Source organism: Carettochelys insculpta, chromosome 2, assembly GCF_033958435.1.
Source record: "Carettochelys insculpta isolate YL-2023 chromosome 2, ASM3395843v1, whole genome shotgun sequence".
NCBI lineage: Eukaryota > Metazoa > Chordata > Testudines > Carettochelyidae > Carettochelys > Carettochelys insculpta.
The window spans coordinates 5,389,676-5,410,750 of NC_134138.1; the positions used below are offsets into that span (position 1 = coordinate 5,389,676).

At 60.1% G+C, this 21,075-nt stretch overlaps 1 protein-coding gene and 1 pseudogene across 1 annotated transcript in view; one reads left to right on the plus strand and one right to left on the minus strand.

Moving 5' to 3' along the window:
- The window catches only part of LOC142009058 (vacuolar protein sorting-associated protein 28 homolog), a 148,233-nt gene extending 147,783 nt beyond the window's left edge, over positions 1 to 450 (plus strand). Inside the window, exon 10 of the mRNA XM_074986502.1 lies at positions 41 to 450. Within this exon, the coding sequence (XP_074842603.1) occupies positions 41 to 158 (118 nt within the window). The 3' untranslated portion in view covers positions 159 to 450. The remainder of the gene's footprint in view (positions 1 to 40) is intronic.
- A 1,161-nt stretch (positions 451 to 1,611) lies between these two features.
- LOC142008388 (tonsoku-like protein) lies at positions 1,612 to 11,925 on the minus strand (annotated as a pseudogene).
- Positions 11,926 to 21,075: the final 9,150 nt, after the last annotated feature.

The following is a 21,075-nucleotide window of genomic DNA, read 5'->3' on the forward strand; positions in this document are numbered from 1 at the left end:
GCTCTGGGGGCCAGGCCTGTGCCTTGACTCTCCCCGGCAGGCTGCAGACGCTGAGCGGCATGTCTGCCTCTGACGAGCTGGACGATTCCCAAGTGCGCCAGATGCTGTTTGATTTGGAATCCGCCTACAATGCCTTCAACCGGTTCCTGCACTCCTGAGGCTGGGCCCTGCGCCCTGCCTGGTCCTGAGGAGCGCCCTCCCACTGTAGCAGTCCAGCAGGCTCCAGGCCCTTTCCCCTAGGCTGCTGTTGGGGGCAGGAGGCTGGGAGTGGTGCACTGCAGCCGTTCCCGCAGCAGGGTTAGGGCTGAGTCAAGGTGAACTGTGCTGCTGCAGGGCACATTCACACTGGGCCAGCTCCAGCCAGCCTGTCTCCTCTCCTCCCTCCCCGTGAGTCCTGCAAGCAGGGCGGGAGACTTGTACACCTGCGGTAATAAACCCCCATGCTGGCTAGCCTGCGGTGCTGTGGCTCTTGCTGGGTGGGAGAAGCAGGCACAGCCACTGCACCTGTACTCAGGGCCTGGACCAGCCCATCAGCTCAGATTTTCTGGGTGCCACAGCAGCTGGCTAAGGCAGGGCGCTCCACCCTTGCTGCCAACAGGTCATGCCCCAGGCTGCAGGGGAGCCTGGGAAATGAGGGTGGGGGGTGTCAAACAGCTGTCCAGAGGGGGAGAAGGCTGGCAGGGTACAGAGCTCTGGCCCAAGCAGCAGAGGGCCAGGTCTCTGCGTCACTGTCTGCAGGGTGGCACAACACAGGCCTGGAGCAGAGGAGACATACAGCACTTTATTGATTGGTTTCCCAGGCCCCTGCACCAGGCAGAAGCCCACCCTGTGCGGCCAAGAAAACACCAGCCAGCTAATAAGTCTGTCTGAACTAGTCCAGTGGCCACTGGCAGGGCAGAGCTAGAACCTGTACAGCTCGGGAATGGGGGACAAATAAAATATCACCCTCCACCTGTGTGGGGAGACGCGCAGTAGGGAAGGGCTCTTCTGCAGGTGGCCGCCTTCAGTCTCTGGCAGCTTATTTCCCCACGCTGGCTTCAGAGCCTGCTCCAAGGCCAGTGCTGCCCCAGGAGCCAACCCCCCAGCCCTGCCAGCAGCCCCAGGGTTCTGCTGCGCAGGTGTGACTGCAGCTGGTGAGACACCACAGGCTGGAAGCCAGCTCTCCGGGGACACTCTGGGACTTGCCACCCCTCTCTGTTAGCAGCACAGGCCCGGTAGCTCATTGCCTCCTGGGGACACAGCCGAGGCCTTGGTTCCAAAGCCCAGGGACCCCCATGGGGCAGAGTCCTGCAGCGTTCTGGTGCTCGGAGCCCGAGGCAGACAGGCCCAGTTCCGCAACAGCAGCCGGGGCCCTGCCTCCTTTGGTTACGACGGGACCAGCAGCTCCCTTCTCAGCTTGCACTGGTGCCAGGTGGGGGGAAGCTGCAGGGCTCTGGGCCCCCAGAAAGAACAGGTTGTGCAGCAGCAGCAGCCAGGTCCTGCCCCTCCCCATGGGCCAGGCCTGAGTTCTGAGTGCAGAAAAGTCGCTGGCACAGGCCGGGCACCGTGCCTGGTTCCTCACGTCTGCCCAAGTTCCCTCTGCCAGCAGCCACAGCCCCAAGCAGGATGGGCCTCTTGTGTGCTCCAGCTGCGAGCGGTCGGGCACTTCAGATGCTCTTACAGAAGAGCTTGTGGTGCTGCGTGACTGCGCTCAGAGAGGTGCCCGGGGGGCCAAGCCAGGACTCACCCACGCCCCGCTGGTTGCTGCCGCTCAGCTGCCGGCTGCAGAGCCGCAGCTCACGCACGTTGGCAGAGACCCGGGCCCACGTGGTGCTGTCCAATGGGCCTCGCACCCTGCAGCCTGCGGGAAGGAAACAGGCCGTTGTAGCCACTGTGGCGCACTGAGAATCCTGGACCCGGCCCAAGAGGGGACAGGCTGGGTGACCCCCCTTGTGCCCTTTCTATCAGCTGCAGCCCCTCACTACTCCAGTCCTGCCTCCTCTGCTCTGCTCTGCTCTGCACACCACTACGGAGAGAGAAGCAACTCGGCAGCGCCAGCCAGGCCGGGGGCTCTGCTGGATCAGGAGCAAAACTCCAGGGCTCACAGCCTGCCCCTGCCCCTCAGGATCACCTCTCAGTCCCTCCAGCGAGGGCAGGGTGATGCTCCCCCGGCCCTGCCAGGTGCAGGGAAGCAGGACCCCTCCGCAACCCAGGGATCTTGGAGCCCTTCACCCCCTCACCTGCCAGGCTGAGGTATTGCAGCCCCTGGCGCCTCTCCCCCAGCGCTGACAGCAGCATCTGCAAGCCCCCGCTGGTAACCTCTGGGTTCGCAGACAAATCCAGGGAGATCAAAGTGGGACAAACCAGGAGGCACCTGGGACCAAGAGAGTCAAACAGCCCCATGCCTCTCGGCTCACCCACAATGCACCGCTGCCCCATGGCCCACCCACTCCCTGGGGGCTAGGTGTTAGATGTGCGGTGTGCTGGCACTGCAGCCTTGGAGCGAGACCCCCAGGGAGCACAAGGTGCGATGGGGAAGGGAGGCAGCTGGACAGGTGTACTGCCTGTGAAGTGCAGTAGTAGAACCAGCAACTCCACCCGACCACCAATCCACGTACGCCCGGTTCTGGAGGCAGGTCCTGCCGCTCACCAGGCCTCCCACCCAAGGGCTTGTGGCTCAGACTCCCTTCCCGCTCCGCCTCTTTTTACGGGAGGGGGTTCACCTGGTGGCCCAGAAAAGCACAATGCAGGGACAGAAGGTGGCCAGTGGGCTAAAGGCGAACATGGCCACCTTACGTCTCACTCAGGCTCTCTTCCTACTATGTCCCCATGGGCTGGCTGCTGGGCCCAGCCACCCCACGGCTCCTACCCAGCAGGAGATCACTCCGCATAGGACCCAGCTGGGTGAAGGTTGGTGTCACACACCCACCCCATTACCTTCTGCCCCACAGCAAAGCCCCTGGCCCAGGGACCCCAGCGCTGCCCCTTTACCTGGCCAGCTCTGTGACAGCCTCATCATTCAGGTGGTTCCCAGAGAGCCAGGTGGGTGAGCGCACATCCCTGCTGGAATGGAACGGGGGGGGCTGAGCCCAAAGCCACACACCACAGCTGAGCCAGTCAGGGCCAAGCCAGCTGCGTGAGAGGCCCACAGCCCCAGGACAAAAGGGGCTCCCCTGCCACGTGCAGAGCTCCTGCAACTCCTGCAGCCAGAGAAGGGTTACTGCAGGACCCCCTTGCACCCGTACCTGTGTCAGGCACCTGACCACCGGATCCACGAGAGGCTCGCCTAGGCGGGCCGCCACCGAGCCAATCTCCAGCTGGCTGAGGGTGGCGTAGGGCAGACTCCTGAGCAGCAGCTGCAGGCCGCTGGAGCCCAGGGCATTGTGGGACAAAGCGAGGGTCTTCAGGTGCACAGCTCCTGGGCCAGGGGCATGCGGGAGAGACAGCGTGTTAAGAGTGAGCCAGCTGCCGTCTGGCCCGGGCAGATAAAGGAGGCTGGGAGCTTGGCGGAGGGCCTGTCCATAGCTGCCTAACTGGAAACTCAGGCACCCAACAGGCCTGCACTGGGAAAGAACGGCAGAGCAGGCTGCTGTGGGGCAGACCTGGCAGGGAACCCAGGGCGTGGTGGCTGTGGGGCAAGACTGAGGCAAGCCCAGGCCTGGGTAGCTGCGAGCTGTGGGGCAGAAGCTGGCAGAGAGCGGACAGGACAGCGGTCCGCATTCTTTCCATGAGTGGAACCATCCTCACCCCCAAGCTGTAGGCCCCGTCCCAGTGAATGGGGCCCTCCTGGCAGTGCCTCTGTGTCACAGGGGGGCCTAGCCTGTAGACCGTGGCGCTGGGGGAGGGGAGCCACAAGGGAGGGCACCACCTGTACCATGAGGCCACGCCTGCTGTGCCCCCACTCGGGGCTGGGGGAGTGCAGGGGCACTTACCTTTCAGGCTGTTGGCCAGCAGGAGGCGCTGGTGCTGCCCAAAAGCCTCAGAGAAGCCACAGGCCTGCAGCCGGAACGTGGTCAGGACCGGGCAGGCTCAAACCAGGCAGGCCAGGGCCTCGCAGCTCTTGTCCCCTAGGGGGTTCAGGCTGAGGTCCAGCTCTTCCAGGCTCTGGAACAACAGGGGCGGAGGAGTCACCCCAACCTGCTGGGCTCTGCCCTGTGCCACCAGACAGCCGGGGCTGCACCCCCGCTGGGAGGACCACAGCGGCAGCCTCAGCCCCAGAGAAGGGACGGAGCAGCAGAGCCCCCCCCATGCTACAGGGACCCTCACAACCAGCCCCTCCCCAGAAGGACCTAGGAGCAGGCACCTTGGCACCAGCATGGCCACAGCTTACCCCTCCCTGATCCGGGGAGCCCCTGGTGTCCATCAGGGCAGCCCTGGCAGGAGCTCATCAGGGCCCTTTACACCAGCAGTGCCAGAGCCGTAGCCCAGAGCGCCAGGATGGGCAGCTTGGGGGTCCCCGAACCTGCTTGTGTCTCTGGGGTTCAGGCGGGAGGCCGGGGCCCCTCCCACCTGCCGTTGAGGGGAAGGGAGGTGCTGGACACACCCACAAGCCAACCTGGAAGACCGCTTGGGAGGGCAGCCCTGCTGCCAGCGCGCGGAGCCCCTCAGCACCGAGCTGGTTGGCCGACAGGTCGAGGAGGGCCAGGCTGGGCATGGTGCCCAGCGTAGCCAGCAGCTCGGCAGCCAGGCCATCGTCCAGCCCCGTCCCAGCCAGCCGCAGCTGGCGGATGGAGCTGTGCAGCTTGAGGGCACGCAGGAGTGGGGTGAGGTGGGGTTGGTGCAAGGAGAGGCCACAGGTGCTGAACGAGGGGCCCGACTCCTGCAGCTCCATCATCTTCAGCAGAAGCCGGTGCTCGCCTGCAACAGGAGTCCATGAGGGAAGACCAGTCGCTGTGGGGCACCCAGACTGACGAGCTCCCAGCCAGCTGCTGCCTGGCCGGGGCTAGAGCCAAGCAGCCAGGGAGAGGGTGGGGGGCAGCCGCGACCGAGGACACCCTCCCCCTGCCCAGCACCACGTGGGGGGCAGCCGCGACCGGGGGCACCCTCCCCCCGCCCAGCACCACGTGGGGGGCAGCCGCGACCGGGGGCTCCTGACATTGCGCACCGTTCAGCGGATGCTGGACAGGTCTTCCCCTGGCATGTAGCACGGCCCTGGGGGTGCCAATCTGTCCACCCGAAGCCACATTCCACCTCTGTCCCCTTCCGTAGCTGGGCCAGTGACCCGGAGACTGAGGGACTTGCCCGAGGTCACACACGCAGACGGTGGCACAGCTGTGCCCAAGCCCCCTGGACCAGCCTTCCCACTGGAGCCCCTCCTGCCTGTCCCCCCCACGGGCCGGGTGGCACTCTCCCCAGCCGGCTGACCGCCCTGAGGCGCTACAAAACCCAGCGAGACCCTGTACATCCAACGGTTCCCACACGCAGGCAGGCAGCAGGGTCCGTGGCATCCCCTTACCCACGGCCAGGCTGCAACAGGCCTTGCGATACCGGTCGGCGAGCGGGGGCAGGTCCCAGGACTGCACCTCTGCCAACACCTGCAAGGCAGACGAGAGCCCTATGGGTAGGAAGGAAGGCCGGCTGGCTGGGCAGCACTGGCAGGCTCAAACACAAGGGGAAGGGCATCGCCAGTGAGGGGTGAAGCCAGACCTCCGAGCTCCCAGTCATCTGGGCCCTGCCGGTTGGTGCAGAGTCCACAGTGATGGGCCCCACCACGACCCTTCAGCGGCCTACAGGGGGACCTGGTGGGCTCAGCCCTGGAAGCGCCAATCCTGGCTCGGGTGCCCCTCACCTCCTCGTTGCTTTGCAGGACGTCCACGATGAGATCCTGGGGAGCCAGCAGTGCCCCTTCCTTCTTGAGGGTGAGCTGGGGCAGCAGGCCACAGGCCTGGTAGTGGCGCTGGACCGCCTGCTCTGCCAGCCACGCCACCGGGCATCTCTCGAGGCCACTGCAAGGGAAGGGAAGGGAAGGGAAGGGAAGGGCTGAGCCAGAGCGCCCCACCAGAACCAGGCCCCCAGCCCGCCCTCCCAGGGTGGGGCAGGAACAGGGCAGCCCCCCCCAGTGGCAGAGGGGAATGGCCCTGTTACCCCAAGTCCCTGACCCCCTGGCGCTGCCTGGGAGCTGGACCCCTCTGAGGGTGCTGCTAATGTTGCCCCAGACCCAGCTGGGGGGGCAGGACTCCCGGGCTCTGGGCCACGCTGGGAGGAAGGATGCGAGGCAGCTCTCACCTGTGCGGCACGGGGATGAGGAAGACGTTGTCTTGGACCCGGACCCGCACTCGGATGGGGGGTGGCCGAGTCGGGGCTGCAGCCAGCAGTGGGGCCTGGGAACAGGAGAGGGGAGTCAAGACCCAAGAGACAGCCCAGGGGACTCCCTTGCTGTTGTGCACCCCCAGCACCTCACCTGTGGGGCCTCTCCACTGCCGTCTACGGGCCTCAGACCAGCGGCTGGCTCCGGAGCCACCAGGGCCTGGCCCCCGCGGGACCGACCCAGCGACGTCCTGTCCACTATCTGGGTGAGGCGGCTTTGCCGGGCCCTCCTCTTCTGGGGCAGAGCAGCTGGGAAGGGGGCTGCGCCGTCGCTCTCAGACCCACTGGTGCCCCCTGAGTCCGAGCCCGACTCCCCCGGGCGCCGGTGGCTCCTCTTGCGGGGCTCCCGGCTCGCCCCCAGGTCATCCTCCAGCCAGTCATCCCCCACGTACTCCTCGGCTGGGATCAGGGCCGGCCTGGCAGAGGCCTCGGCCGGCACTGGCTCAGGGACCTGGCAGGACTGGGCACTGCCGACGCCACGGATGGCTGCTTCGTACTTGGCCTGCGCGGTGCCAGCAGGGGGCAGCCCAGGCTCTGCCCGCCCGAGGAACCCCGGCACCCGGCTCTCCTCCCCCGGCGCCCTCAGGCTCAGGAGCCGCTGCCTCTTCTTGACAGGCCGGAGCGGGGTCATGCACTCGTCCAGCTTGGCCCAGCACTCTGGCCCCTGCCCGCCACGCTGGGTCAGGATCCTGCAGGGCGCAGTCGCCTTCGTGGAGGGGCCCCCACTCTGGGGCTGGGGGGCCACAGCTGAGTGGGGGGGTGTCAGCGGCTCAGAGAGCTCCGCATCAAACAGCTGGCTTTGCGGCACATCCTGTGGGGGCTGAGCCACCTCTGCTGCTGGGCGGGAGACAGGGAACCCCGTGAGTTGGGCCCAGCCCCCAAGAGATGCCCCCCCACAGCACCACTCCCACCCGGCCTCACCTCGCCCCACCACCGCCTCCTTGAGCAGCTGCTCCATGGCTCGGCAGCGCTGGCGCGTCTCCTGGTCCAGGTCCCGGCCGTACATCCTCACCCACTCCCGGAGGGTGCCCAGAGGGCTCAGGCCCTGCGGCGGATAAGATGGAGGGGCTGAGCCTCAGGGCCGCCCCCAGAAACCCCACAGCTGTGCAGGGGTGCCGAGCCCAGCGCCCGCCCACAGGCCGCTGCTCCCCCACCTTGGCGTTCCTCAGCACCGCCGACGCGCCCCTCTGGAGCAGCAGCTCGGCCATGTCGAAGTGGCCGCAGTTAAGAGCGTCGTGCAGGGGGGTGATCCCCTCGCAGCCTGGGCCCCCGGGGTCATCGATGGAGGCACCACGCTCCAGCAGCAGCCGCACGATCTCTGGGCACAGGAGCCGGCAGTTACTGCTGGGTGGCAGCACCAGGGCCCCCTCCAGCCGGCCCCCATCACCCGTTCCAGCCCCTGCCGTCATCCGCCCCCCACACCGACACCCTCCCACCCTCCTCACCACTCACCCAGGTGCCCGTGGTTACAGGCCTCGTGCAGCGGGGTCCAGCCGCAGTAATCCCGCGGGTTCAGGGGGTGGCCCTGCCCCCAGGAGGAAAGAGACATGAACAGGCATGAGGGTTACGTGGGGGCCAGGTGCCCTGCTGGGCTTCATGCCAACTCCCGCAGGATCTCCCCCTCCAGCTGCCCTCCCTGCAGGCCAGGCCAGGAAGCGGCCCCAGTGCCCAGCGCCTACCTGGCTCACTCCCACGCACCCTGCAGGCAGGACACACTTGCTGAACGCGTCCCCTGCTGGGGGCTGTGAGGGCCAGAGCAGAGGGACGCCGCGACCCCAGCCAGCCGCCCAGCTGCCCCCACGGGCCGACGGAAGGTACCGCAGGGCGCCCTGCCCGGGAACGAGGAGCGGCTCCCACCTGCTCCAGGAAGAAATGGACCCGGCGCAGGTTCCCATCGATGCAGGCGCGGTGCAGCGGGGTCTCACCCCGGTCCTTGCGCCGGTTCCACTGCAGGGCACAGGGAGGGCGGAGGCGGGGTCAGCACTGCCCAGGGGCCCCAGATCAGAGCCACCCCCTCGGCCCCCCGCCCCGCGCAGCGCCCTGGGATCCGGCCTCGCCAGGGCAGGAGCTGGAGCGACGGCCCCACGGGGCGAGGACGCTGCGCCCAGGCCCAGCCTCACCTTGGCGACCCTGCGGCGGCCAGGCACGCTCTTGCTGTAGCCGTCCAGGTCATCTTCCTCCCCGTCTGGAACGCACAGGCCTGAGTGAGGCACCCGGCTCCAATACAGCCCCCACCCTGCCAAAGGGGGGCCCGCGCCAGGCAGACGCGCAGGGCTACAGCCTCACCCGGCCGGGACTCGGCTCCGGCTCCCTCCCCGTCCCCCCCAGCCGGCCCACTCACCGCTCTCAGACAGCTCCAGGTCGCTCTCATCCAGGGGCTCGCTGCTGTCCTCCTCCTCCTCCTCCTCCTCCTCCCCCCGGCTGTCCCCGGCGCTGCTCCAGCCCTGCGAGCGGCACAGGCCCTGAAGCCTGGCCAGCGTGTCGGGGGCCTCAGGGCGCCCCCACTTCTGCTGCAGGGGGTGAAGGTGCTGTAGGATTTGCCGCTGGGGGGGTGAAAGGATGGGCTGATCACCCTGCCCAGCCGCAGATGGGGTTGGGCGCTCCCAGGGCTGCTAGCCCAGGCCTTGTCAGCTGGGGGCGCTGGCCTTTAAGGCAGTCCCCAGGGCCCCCTCCAGGCCTGAAGGGGCCCTGCAGGGAGCAAGGCCAGGGCACTGACCATTGGAGCAGCTCCCAGGTCCCCCAGCCCCTGCCTAGCCCAGAAGCAGCAGCTCCCAGCACTGACCACTGGAGCAGCTGCCAGGCCCCCCAGCCTGGCCCAGCAGACAGGCTACGAGTGAGGGGAGGACGCTGGCTAGGCACTCTCGAGTCCAGCCCCAGCACCGCAGCTGCCCTGGGCGCCTTTCAGCTCCGAGCCCCGGCACCCCACGCCCTTCCCCTGCCTTTCTGCTGTGCTGGCGCAGGAGGAGCCGGGTGCAGCCTGGAATCCTGGGCGGAGTGAGGAGCTGGGCTCCCCGGCAGGTGAGCAGCACGGTCCCTCCCGGGCATGTGCCAACAAGGAGCAGAGCCTGGAAGCGGGAGGGGGCCAGAAACCAGCACTTTCGGCCACAGGCCCTAGCAGGGAGGTGTTGTGCGTAGGGCGGGGGGCTGGGAGGACTCCTGGGTGCCAGTCTCAGTTATCGCAGGCTCGGGGGACCCCGGGAGGGGCACTGCCAGCTGCCCAGCCTGAAGGGGGTGCTGCAGGCGAGCACTGGCATCCCCATTGGGCAGCAGCTTTGGGCCCGTCCCCTCACCTGCAGCCTGGGCTCCCCAGCCTGCTCCGCGCACCGGAGCGCGCTCTGAAAGCAGGGCTCCAGGGCCTCGTAGCCTTCGCCAGCTTCCTCCCTGGCCAGGGCGATGTTCAGCCAGGTCTTCCCCTCCTGGGGCACACAGACAATGGGATTAGCTTCCCCCCACCAGTCCAGCTCCACTGGCAGGGAGCCCACCCAGGGGCACGGGGTAAGTGACAAAGAGCAACTCCTTTGCCATCCTGACTCTTACGCCTGCCCCACGCTCCTTCCCTGCTCCCGAGCTGTGGGGCCCAGCCAGGCCCTGCTTGCTAGCTGAGCTCCCCTCCCGCAACTCCCCAGAGCACGGCCAAGCCCAGCACGGGGTCCCCAGGCCCTGCAGGGTGAGACCGGCGGGCTGAAGGCAGAGCCCAGGCCGCCCCCTCACCTCCAGTGGGTTTCCTCGCCGCAGCGCCAGCTCCGTCTGCTAGTGCTGGACCGCCCGGCCGGGCTCCCTCAGGTCCGCAAAGGTGGTAGCCAGAGAGACGTGGATCACAGCCAGCTCCTGCTCAGGCTTCTGCAGGGACTCGGCGTAGCGCAGCTGCCAGAGACACCGTCCACAGCATGCTGTGCCCGGGGTGGCCGCCCGCCCCCGCAGGGCTCGCCCAGCCCCATCCCTGCTGCCTGCAGGAATCTGAGCGGGTGCCCCTGCCCTCGGGCCAGAGCTTGGCAGCACTTCGGCGGCTAGGAGGAAGCGGAACCAGCCCCTTACCATGCACGGAGCCCAGCCTCGAGGCAGCCTGGTCCTCCCCCAGCCCACAGGCCGAGAGCAGGGGCAGCCCTCACCCACCTGCCTCTGGTAGAACTCCACCGCCCGGCAATAGTCCCCATGCTTGGAGAACAGGTCCCCCAGCTGCTCACACAGGCCCAGGGCTGTCTGCAAGTCGCCGGGCACTGCCTCCTCCAGAGCCTCCTGCAGATGGCTGACCTTCATGGCTGGGGGAGAGGCCAGCAGTGTGAGTGGCACGCACCGGGGGTGGGCTGGGTTCTTCCGCCTAGAGGCTCAGGGCAGGTAGGGGAGCCACAGGTGAAGGGGTATGTGGGGACCAAGGTCCCCTTCACCCAACCCAGCCTGCAGGCCTCTGGGACAGTGAGCACCTGCCGAGCCCCCTTCGCTGCCCCCCTGGGCTGGTGCGGGGTCAGTGTCAAAGCACCGCCCTGTGGTGCCACTGGGGCTACGTCGGGGACGTGCCAGAAGCCCTGTCAGGAGTGGCCTGTGCAAGCGCGGCCCTGCACCCGAGAAGCCACAGCACCTTTCCCTGGGCGTGCCTGTGACACGGGGGTCGGGGGGGCGGGCACCGCCCCAGGAGCCACAAGCCACACAGGGCTGTGAAGGGGAGGGGCTGCACTGAGAGCCAGAGGTGGAGAGCTCCCAGCCCCAGTCAGCCTGGGCTGAGCCCTGGGGAGTGACACCCAACCTCCTCCCGGCCAGCTGCACAGGCCACTGGGTCCCCTCAGCCCCCCCGCGCCGTGTCGCAGGGAGCCCCAACCCGAGCCCCCTCACCGTAACGCAGGTTCCTGCGGATGCTCTCGCGCTGCTGGGGCTGCTGGGAGCCCAGCACGTAGGCCTTCTTCAGCGAGCGCCTGGCGGCCACAAAGTCCCCCAGACTGAGGAGCACCTGCAAGGCCCCAGGGCAGCAGGGTCAGCAAGCGGAGGGGCAGAGAGGTCCAACTACCAAAGGGTGCTGGCCTGGCCTGGGGGGAGGGGGCTGTCCCCTTGCTGGCCATGCTGGGTGGTCAGGCCCCAGGGGGAAGAGCTTGGGGGCCAAGTACGGGCTCCCCGCTGCCCTCACCTGGGCGATGCCGGCACAGCACTCACTCTCCCTGCACTTCTCCTTCATGGTGTGGGCGCAGTCGCGCGCCCGCTCCAGGCAGCGCATGGCCTTGGAGTGCTGCCCCTCCCGCAGGTGGATGTGGCCCAGATTGAAGTAGGCCCGGTACAGGTCTTCGTAGGGGTGAGTCTGCCTAGAGGGAGACGGGTCACCCCCAGGGTCGCCCGCCCATTCACGTCCTCAGGAAACCCCTGGGCCCTGTGCCCCCACCTGACACCCCCCAGCCACAGCACCAGCCGGTTTCCTGAGCCAAACGGCTGCAGCCACCAGCAGAGGGTGAACCCCAGGGAAACACAGGAGCTCTTCAGAGGGGCCTTCGGCCTATCAGCACCACCACCCGCCCCCCCCAGGGAGGGGCCAGGGCCTTACTCGGAGATGAAGATGCTCTTCTTGATGTACTGGCTGCACCTGGCCTGGTCCTTCATGCTGTCGTACACCAAGCCCAGGTTGAGGTAAAGCCGGGCCCTCATCTCACTCAGCTCCCGCTGCGGCACCTTCCCTGGGACAGCCAGAGCCAGCCCGTCACCCAGCCGGCTCCACAAGGCAGGAGCTCCAGGGCCAGAGAGGGGCTGGACAGGTCCTGGACCCCTCACCCTCCAGCTGGCCGAATGAGCTGAGCAAATTGTCTCCCAAGGGATGGGGTGGGAGTGCTGGGAGGTCCCTACGGAACAGTCTCGGGCCCGGTCCTGGCTGCCCTGGTGTGGAACCGAGAGGTCAGAAAAGGCTGGAGGTCCCTGAGTGCCCCTGCATATCCCACAATCCCGGCGGCGAGCCTAACTGGGCCTTACAAGCCAGCACGAGTAGATGGGAAGCCCGGATGAAAGCCTGAGGGCCTGCCCCTTCCTGGCCAGGCCAGGGAGTTCTGGCTCGGGGAGGGGATGGAGCTCAGGGACCAGGGACATCCCAGATGCAGGCTCTGGGGCAAGGACAAGGGGTAAAAGGTGGGGACTTAGACCGTCTGGTCAGACAGCCAAGGCAGAGGCCGACTGGTGACCCTCCCCAGGGCGCACCACATCCCAAGCTGATGGCTCCCCTCCCTAGCTCCGTGTCCCACAGCTCCCAGCCCGGCTCTCACCTTCCAGCTGCTCCTCCAAGATGGCCAGGCTCTTCACGAAGGCCTGCTCCGCCTCCTAGAGCGCCTCCCCGGCCTGGCCGCTCTCTGCCACGAACATGTAGGTGCGGCCAATGGTGGCCCAAGCCCTCTGCTGCTCAGTGTGGTCGGACACAGCGCAGGCCAGCTCCAGATGCTGGCGCTGGTGCTGATGGAGCAGGAGAACAAGAGGGCGCATGAGACCCCCCAAGCCCCATGGATCTGGGCTGGCTTTGAATTGGGCCCTGCAAGGCTGACAGCTCAGGGGTTACCACTATGTGCCCTAGTGTTCCCTTTTAAACCCCTCCAGCCATTCTGTCGCCCCTGCTCTGGCTTGCTGCCCCTCTCACCCCGTGGCCTTTGGCGGGGCTGAATACTGGGAAAGTAGCTCTCAGCCCAGCTCCTGGGGAGCCCCAATCCCTGCAGCTGATTATCCCCCTCTCCCCCATTACCTTCAAAGCAGCTTCATAGTTCTCCAGCTCAGCCAGGCGCTCCCCAATCTTCCGGTGGGCCACGGCACAGCCGATAACATCCTCCACGCTCTCCAGGAGGCACAGCTCCTCCTGGTGCTCCACCAGCGCCTCTCGGTACCGCCCTGCCGAGAGCAGAGAGACACTGGGGTGACGAGCGAGCCAGCTGGCTTCCCAAGGCACAGCAGGGGCCCCTGGGATGAGGCGCACCCACTCCATCAGCTACAAGAGCAGCCAGAGTAACAAGCCCGGGGCGTAACCCCTCTTGGGGCTCAGAGCTGACATGCACCGGGGACTCAAGAGCACATCTCCTATGTTAACAACAACAAGTCCCGTGGCACCTTATAGACTAACGTATTTTGCAGCAAAGGCTTTCGTGGGCAAAGACCTGCTGCATCACATAGAATCAGAGAACACTAGGACTGGAAGGGACCTTGAGAGGCCATCGAGTCCAGCCCCCTGCCCCAATGGCAGGACCAAGTACTGTCTAAACCATCCCTGATAGACATCTATCTAACCTGTTCTTAAATATCTCCAGCGACAGAGATTCCACAACCTCCCTTGGCAATTTATTCCAGTGTTTGACCACCCTGACAGTGAGGAAGTTCTTCCTAATGTCCAACCTAAACCTCCCTTGCTGCAGTTTAAGTCCATTGCCTCTTGTTCTATCCTCAGAGGCCAAGAAGAACAAGTTTTCTCCTTCCTCCTTATGACACCCTTTTAGATACCTGAAAACCGCTATCATGTCCCCCCTCAGTCTTCTATTTTCCAAACTCAACAAGCCCAATTCTTTCAGCCTTTCTTCATAGGTCACATTCTCTAGACCTTTAATCATTCTTGTCGCTCTTTTCTGGACCCTCTCTAGTTTCTCCACATCCTTCCTGAACTGCGGTACCCAGAACTGGACACAATACTCCAGCTGAGGCCTAACCAGCGCAGAGTAGAGCGGGAGAATGACTTCTCGTGTCTTGTTCACAACACACCTGTTAATGCATCCTAGAATCATGTTTGCTTTTTTTGCAACAGCATCACACTGTTGACTCATATTTAGCTTGTGGTCCACTGTAACCCCTCGATCCCTTTCTGCTGTACTCATTCCTAGACATGCTCTGACAAAGCGGTTCATTGCCTCCAAAAGCTCATGCTCCAAAATCTCTGTTAATCTATAAGGTGCCTCAGGACTGCTTGTTGTTCTCGAAGTTACAGACTAACACGGCTCCCTCTGTGATACTCATCTCCCATGTTGTAGCTGACGGCCTCTGATTTTCTAGCTACAGGAAATACAGTGGCTCTAGCACACTTGGATGGCAGCAGAGCATCAGACAAAATTAGCTACATGCAACGTTAGCCAAACTGGAGCACTCTGGGATCAGCCCAGGAGCGTACAGGGGGAGAGAACAGGCTTCAGGGGGTGCAGGCAACAGGCTGTGCCGAAAGGTAAACTGGCAGAGGGCAGGGATGCTCCTGGCACAGCTCCTCAGAGATCCGACACGAGCCCAGTTGTACCATATCTATTAATGCCCAAGGCAGGAACAGCAGGAGTGCACTGATGGGCTTTGCTGCAGACACAAGTCAGGAAGGGCGCTCGCTCCGGAGGAGGATCGGCATGGTAGGCAGGACGATCGGGGGGATCTCAAAGCCTGCAGCAGAAACGAGGCGCTGCTCAGTACGACAAAGGACAAGGTGCTTGGAGTGAAGGGCTACCGATAGCCGGAGGCTCATCAGCTGAAGTGAAGGAAGGTGAGAGAAACCTGGATGCTTTGGCTGGTTATAGGGTGACTAAAGCCACCTATGCAATGCAGCCACACAGCAGGCAAAGGCACAGTCTCTCCAGCAGAGAGAGGACCACGTCCATGACTGGTGACAGCTGGTCTGGACCACGAAGTACCATTTCCTGAGCACAAAGGGGGACTTCACCCCAGAGAAAGGCAGAGAAGAGCCACTCAGGTTGTTGAGGAAGGCAGAGGTGACTGGAAGAACTTGGCTGGCCTAGCTCGCAAAGAGAAGGCTGTGAGGGTGTCCCCTGAGTCTCCGGTGATACACCCAGGAGGTCAGGCCCAGGCTGGGGCCAAAGCAGGGAATGCAAGGGACAATGCTGGCCTGAGAACAGAGAGTCTTGAGTAAAGTTGGCTGGCACAAAGGAGAAGGTTTCTAACCATTGCAGGGAGCTGTGGGGACGGAGGCCAAACAAGATTCAGGTTAAGGAGAGAGCTAGATGTCACAATGGCAGGGAGTTTCAGGCATGGGGCGTTCTTCTTCAAGAGCAGGGCTCAGGTCACAGGCCAGGATCATCGCACTGAATCGGCTCCCTGCTGGGGGAAGGTCAGCTGTGTGGCAGACACAATCTCCTGGGGGCTGGTCCCAGCCCATGGATGTACCATCCCTGCAAAGAAGAGCCATTCCAGGCCTGCTCCCACGGCCAGGAGCCCTCCCCAGCCCAGCCGTCACAAACACAGCCAGACCAGCACCGACAAAGACAGCCGAGAGCATTGCCCAGTGACCAACTTTCCAACGGTGGCCCCAAAAGCAGGGCCTCCAAACCTTCCTCAGAACGGCTCTCCCGGACCCATCTCTCCCAGCGTCAGCCCTGGCCACGAGAGCGAGAGCCAGACAGCAGTCAGCTAGCCACCCTTTGCCATTGAGAGCCAGGCCCTGGGACCCACTCACCATGTCTGGCCAAGATCTCCCCAAGCTGGTTGCAAATGGCAGCTTCCTCCTTCAGGCTGCCACTCCTCCGGGCCTTGTCCTTTGCTTTCTGGAGCACTGGGGGGCCGGGGGGAGAGAAGAACATCAGAACCCGGTCAAGCTCCCACAGCCTGTCAGCATCAAACCCCTCTGGCGCAGAGTCATCGGCCCTCTAACTACGTGCCCAGCTCAGGGCAACAAATCACAACACGCAGGATTTCCAATTACCTCCACCACCATGGAATCTGACCCCCAGCCTGGCTGCATGCTCCCTGGGGGAGACAGGAGCTGAGTCCCAGACAGATGGACAGGACTGTCGCAGGGTAGTCCAAACCCCCTCACCCCACACTGCCCAGACCCGTCTGGGAGCCTAGCTCAACGATCCCACCTATAAATGACCCTCTCTCTGGCCCCACATGTTGACCCACACACCCTCAGCCCCACCCACCTCCACCCTCTCTGACACCCTCCTGCCTCCCTGCCACACACAACTGCAATATCGCCTTCAAATCCCACACCCCCTCTGCCCTTGCCAACCTATCACCCACCTGCCTCTGACTCCCCCCATCACCCGGCCCCCTCTGCTCCCCCATCAGGCTCCAGATAGTGCACCCCCTTCGATCCCCCCATCACCCCACACCCCACTGCTCTGCCCCGCCCCCATCACCCCACCCCATCACTGCCCTGCTCCCTCTCACCTCCCATCACCCCACACCCCACTGCCCTGCCCCGCCCCCATCACCCCACCCCACACCCCATCACTGCCCTGCTCCCTCTCACCTCCCATCACCCCACACCCCACTGCCCTGCCCCGCCCCCTTTCACCCCCCATCACCCCACACCCCGCCCCGCCCCCTCTCACACACACCCCCTAGAGCTGGAAGGGACCTCTGGAGGTCATCTCATCCAGTCCCCTGCCCTGGCATCAATTTGCCCCAATCCCTCAATGGCCTCTTCAAGGCTTGAGCTCACACCCCTAGGTTTAGCAGGCCAATGCTCAAACCCCTGAGCTATCTCCCCACCCTAATAAACAGACGTTACTCATAACTTTAACTATAAAAATTATACGTGTATATAAATAGATTTTACAGGTCCAGGGGGTTATAACATTAAAAATGATAGGTCACAAGTCATTTTTTGTTCAAAACATTTCTGAGTTATTCATACGTGTGTTCATAACCTTTTTTCCGTAAAGCGTGGGGGGATGGTCCGTCACAACAATATGTTTAATCGACTCTCTGGGTAACTTTTTTAGTGCGTCAACAAAAGCAGAGAGAAGCAACTGATGTCCACAGTCAACAATCTTATCTGGTGGCTAAACTGTGCTGCAGTCGGACAAATGCAAGGGCGAAATGACAGAACCCGGAAAAAAAAAGATTCGAAGGCTGTGCACTTTTAAAAATGAGTGGCTGCAACTCCCAGAGTGTCAGAATTGGCTTATAAAGGCAAGTGAAGACTCAGGATATTGTTCTATTTGTGACGTTCAATTCACAGTTAAGTTTGATTCTGTAAAAGCCGTCAAGCATCATGCAGAAACAAAGGGTCACAAAATCAAAGTACAAGGACAGGTGTGGTGTAATGCTAGCAATAAAGTCTCCGTAAAGAGTAACAATGCTGAAGAACAACGCATATGCGCAGCTGAATTGCTTTTAACATATCATGGAGTTAAACACTAGCACAGCTACCGTTCTCAAGATTGTGGAAATAAACTGTACCCCTCCGTTTTCCCTGATTCCAAAATAGCTTCCAAAATTCACTGTGGAATGACAAAAGTAGAAGCTTTGATCGAGGCTGTATTAGCACCACATTCTTTAAAACTGGCTGTGCGAGACATTGGATCAGCACCTTTCTCAATCTCAGTGGATGCTTTTAATATAGGGAGCATGAAACTATTCCCAGTTGTCATCCAGTACTTCAATAAAGATAAGGGAATCTGCACATCACTCCTAGACTTTCTTGAAGATGCAGATGAAACATCAGAGGTGATTGTAAAGAACTTACGGAGTTGTCTTCAAAATGCCAGTCTGGTACAGAATAGAATTGTGGCATATGGAGAGAGAGATTTTGAAGAAAATGAGTCTGGTTTTGTGCACCTAAAACAAATGCTGGATTTACCAAACCTTGTACCAACACATTGCAGCACTCAGATAGTACACAATACAGCAAAGCATGGCTTGAGAATGCTCTCTTACGACGTAGAGTGTTTGGTCCTCAAGGTCTTCAGTGAAGTCTTTGCACTAGATGAGAATAACGGTGAACTTAAAGAGTTCTTTGATTTCATGAAGACAGACTATACAGAAATCTTACGCCAAGTACCTAAACGTTTTCTGGCCCTTTTCACTGCCATTGACAAGTTACTGAAGAATTGGCCGGCCCTCAAATCTTACTTTGTGAGTAAAGGGGAGGAGGATGTGAACTGCACAGTCTGGGCCTTTCTTTCTGAGCATAAGGACATAGCTTCCAATGATGAAACTATTACACTTCCTGAACTGTACATCTACTTTGTGCATAACCTTATGAGCCAATTTACCAGCACCATAAAGGTTCTTGAGAGTAATTACCTTCAGGTAACTGAACTGTATATTACATTCAACAAGCTGAGAAGAGAGATTCAGAATCGACAAGAGAAAGGTTTCTATGGGTACGAGGTGATGCAACTCTTGAAAAAGCTACACCCTAACGAGCAGAACACCTTTATTGGAGACGCCCAGCAGACTTACATGCACATGCTCCGGTATCTAGAAAAGAGGTTTGATTTCAGTGCAAATTCTTTCTATAAGTTGTGTGCACCGCTCAGTCTGGACAGGCCTCTGGAGCTAGACAAACGGTGCACTTTGATGACAAACTTGGACATTCAAGTGGATGTAGATGAACTTTTCACAGAAGTGTCTGTATTGAATGATGCACTACCAATCCTAAAGGGTTCAATAATTAATGCTGAATCAGAACAGGAACAGCAGCAACATGAACGCCACCATCAGACCGGCAGCTCTGAAGTCTGGGTAGAATTCTTTAAGTGCTGCGAGGCCCCGAACTTGCTTAGAATTGTGCAGCATGTGTTTGCTGTTCCAGCCAGCAACACTTTTGTGGAACGCATTGTTAGCGTAATGAAGAATTTGTGGGCCGATGAAAGGAACAGACTCCAAACAGACCTAGTGAAAGCTGAACTGTTTGTGCACTTCAACTATAAAATGACATGCGATGAGTTTGCTGGATTTCTGCAGACAGGGGCAGCTAAGGAGCTCATGGCGGCAGCAGCCAATTGTGAGATGTTTTAATTGACATTTCCCACACCGCTGTTTGGTCTAGACTAATGCTCCCTCTCATTTTTCCCATCTGTGTGCAGAATAAATTTTGTTACGTGCACTGATGTATGTGCAAGGATGTGCACCACCAGTTAAAAACGTGCTGCCAGCTGTGAGCGCTGTGCTGATCACCTGGGCGGCATATGAAGCTCTCCTGGGCAGCTGCCCAAGAGCTCAATATACCAGGAACCCTGATCTAGCGCAGGGTTTCTTAAACTATGTTCTGCAGAATACTGGTGTTCCCAGAACAACTCGCAGGTGTGCTGTGAGCATCTGACACTTTTTTGGTGTCATGATATGGTATTGGTATGTATGTTCTGTCTTTACAATCAGATACAATGTTACTATTTAATTTAATCAGGTACCACAGCAATGACTTCAGTTTGGTTTCGCTATATATGTTGCTAGTTGAGGGGAGCAGTTCTTTTTTTGGAAGAAAATTTTTGTAGCTGTTCCTCATAAATATAGTTTTGTTTGGTGTTCTGTGGTCTTAAGAATTTTAAGAAACACTGGTGTAGACTACCTGCTGTTATAATACAATATGGTAATATTTTAACGATCCTAAAATATTAAACATTAACCACTCTGGAGGCAGAAGGTGATTTAGTGGACCATACTTGAAGTTGCTCTACTTCATTACTTGTGAGCCAGGCAGACACTGAGCTGGCCCACAGCAAAGGTGAGTTTAAGCCCTGTCGCTGTCCTGCTTGTACCTCAAGTTGAGGAATAAATGCACAGAGAATTGGGTCCTCTGGTGGGGCATTGTTCTACACGCTCATCACTATTGGGACAGTGAAAGTTCTTTATGGCTGTTTTATGGAGTTTCTTGTCCTGTTCTTGTATTTTTGTTTTTAAACTTCTGCAAAATACAAGGGATACAACGTTTGCATCGAATCAGTATGTGACATCGAGTGACATGTCCAGGCATTTTAAACTTTGCACCTAGCTGCATACTAAACCACACACAAATAAGCCATTTGCTTTCCCGAAGTTTTGTGGGTGCTTGGCCCCACTGAATATCTACTTAGCTTTATGAGGAAGTCAATTGAGATGCCTAATTTTAGGCAGTGAGGTTTTAAAGATTTTCTGTAGGTCCTTTAACTTGATAAAGGTATCCTGGAACCTAATCATTTGTCAGTTCTGTTCCAATGGTTTTTGTTACACCTGGAAACACTGTAGTTAAACATCGACCTTGGGTTTAATATCGCACAGATCCAGTCAGATCAAACCGTAACACCTCACCATCATTTTGTACTTTCCTACCTATCAGGTGGGAGGGAGTTGGCAGCTTGGATCCCGTCCTGCCAGCTGTTATCAACCATAACCATCAGCGTGACTGAGGGATTCCCAACACTTTGCAGTTCCAGTTCTTGTGGTCGCAATTTCTGCACTTCTGGGTTTAGCACCTCACTGCCCTCCAAGAGGGCTGGTCTCCAGATAGCTTAGCTCTTTCTGGAGGGAACCCCGCTCCATGTGTCATGGACACAACAGCAGATGGAGATACCACAGCTCAGAATATGGCACATCAATCTGCGTGAAGGTGTTAGTCTTGAGAAGATTGGTTGATTGATGAAACAATTTTCTTGGGCATTGCTGGTGTCCCCTTATCATACCCAAACCCTTTGTTAATGAGAATGAGAGCATCTTCGTGGATCTCCTGTGACATAGGGAAGTACCAGTGATTGCACTAACTGATACGTTGTTTGCCTTTGATCACACAGGAATAAAGTGGTAGACTTGTGAATTTAGCCAGGTAATCCTTACCTCCAGTCCAGTGCTCTAACCACAAGAGCAGCTGTGTTCCTGTTAGATGATGTTGACTGTACTAGCACTTAACAGGTGGGGTAACTCCCCCACTGAAGAAACTTATTAACTTTAATATACACATGTAATGGGCAATTTCACTTTAATTAGTATTGGGAGGCACGTTTTTACCTTCTGTGAACGAAAGGTCTCATCACTTTTACTTACTGATCCACTGTTGCTTTGAAGAATTTATCAAATCATCATCCTGGCTGTTCACTGCAATATCATACTCCAGAAACGATCAAAACAAAAAAAGCAGTAAACTCAATATTTAAGGCA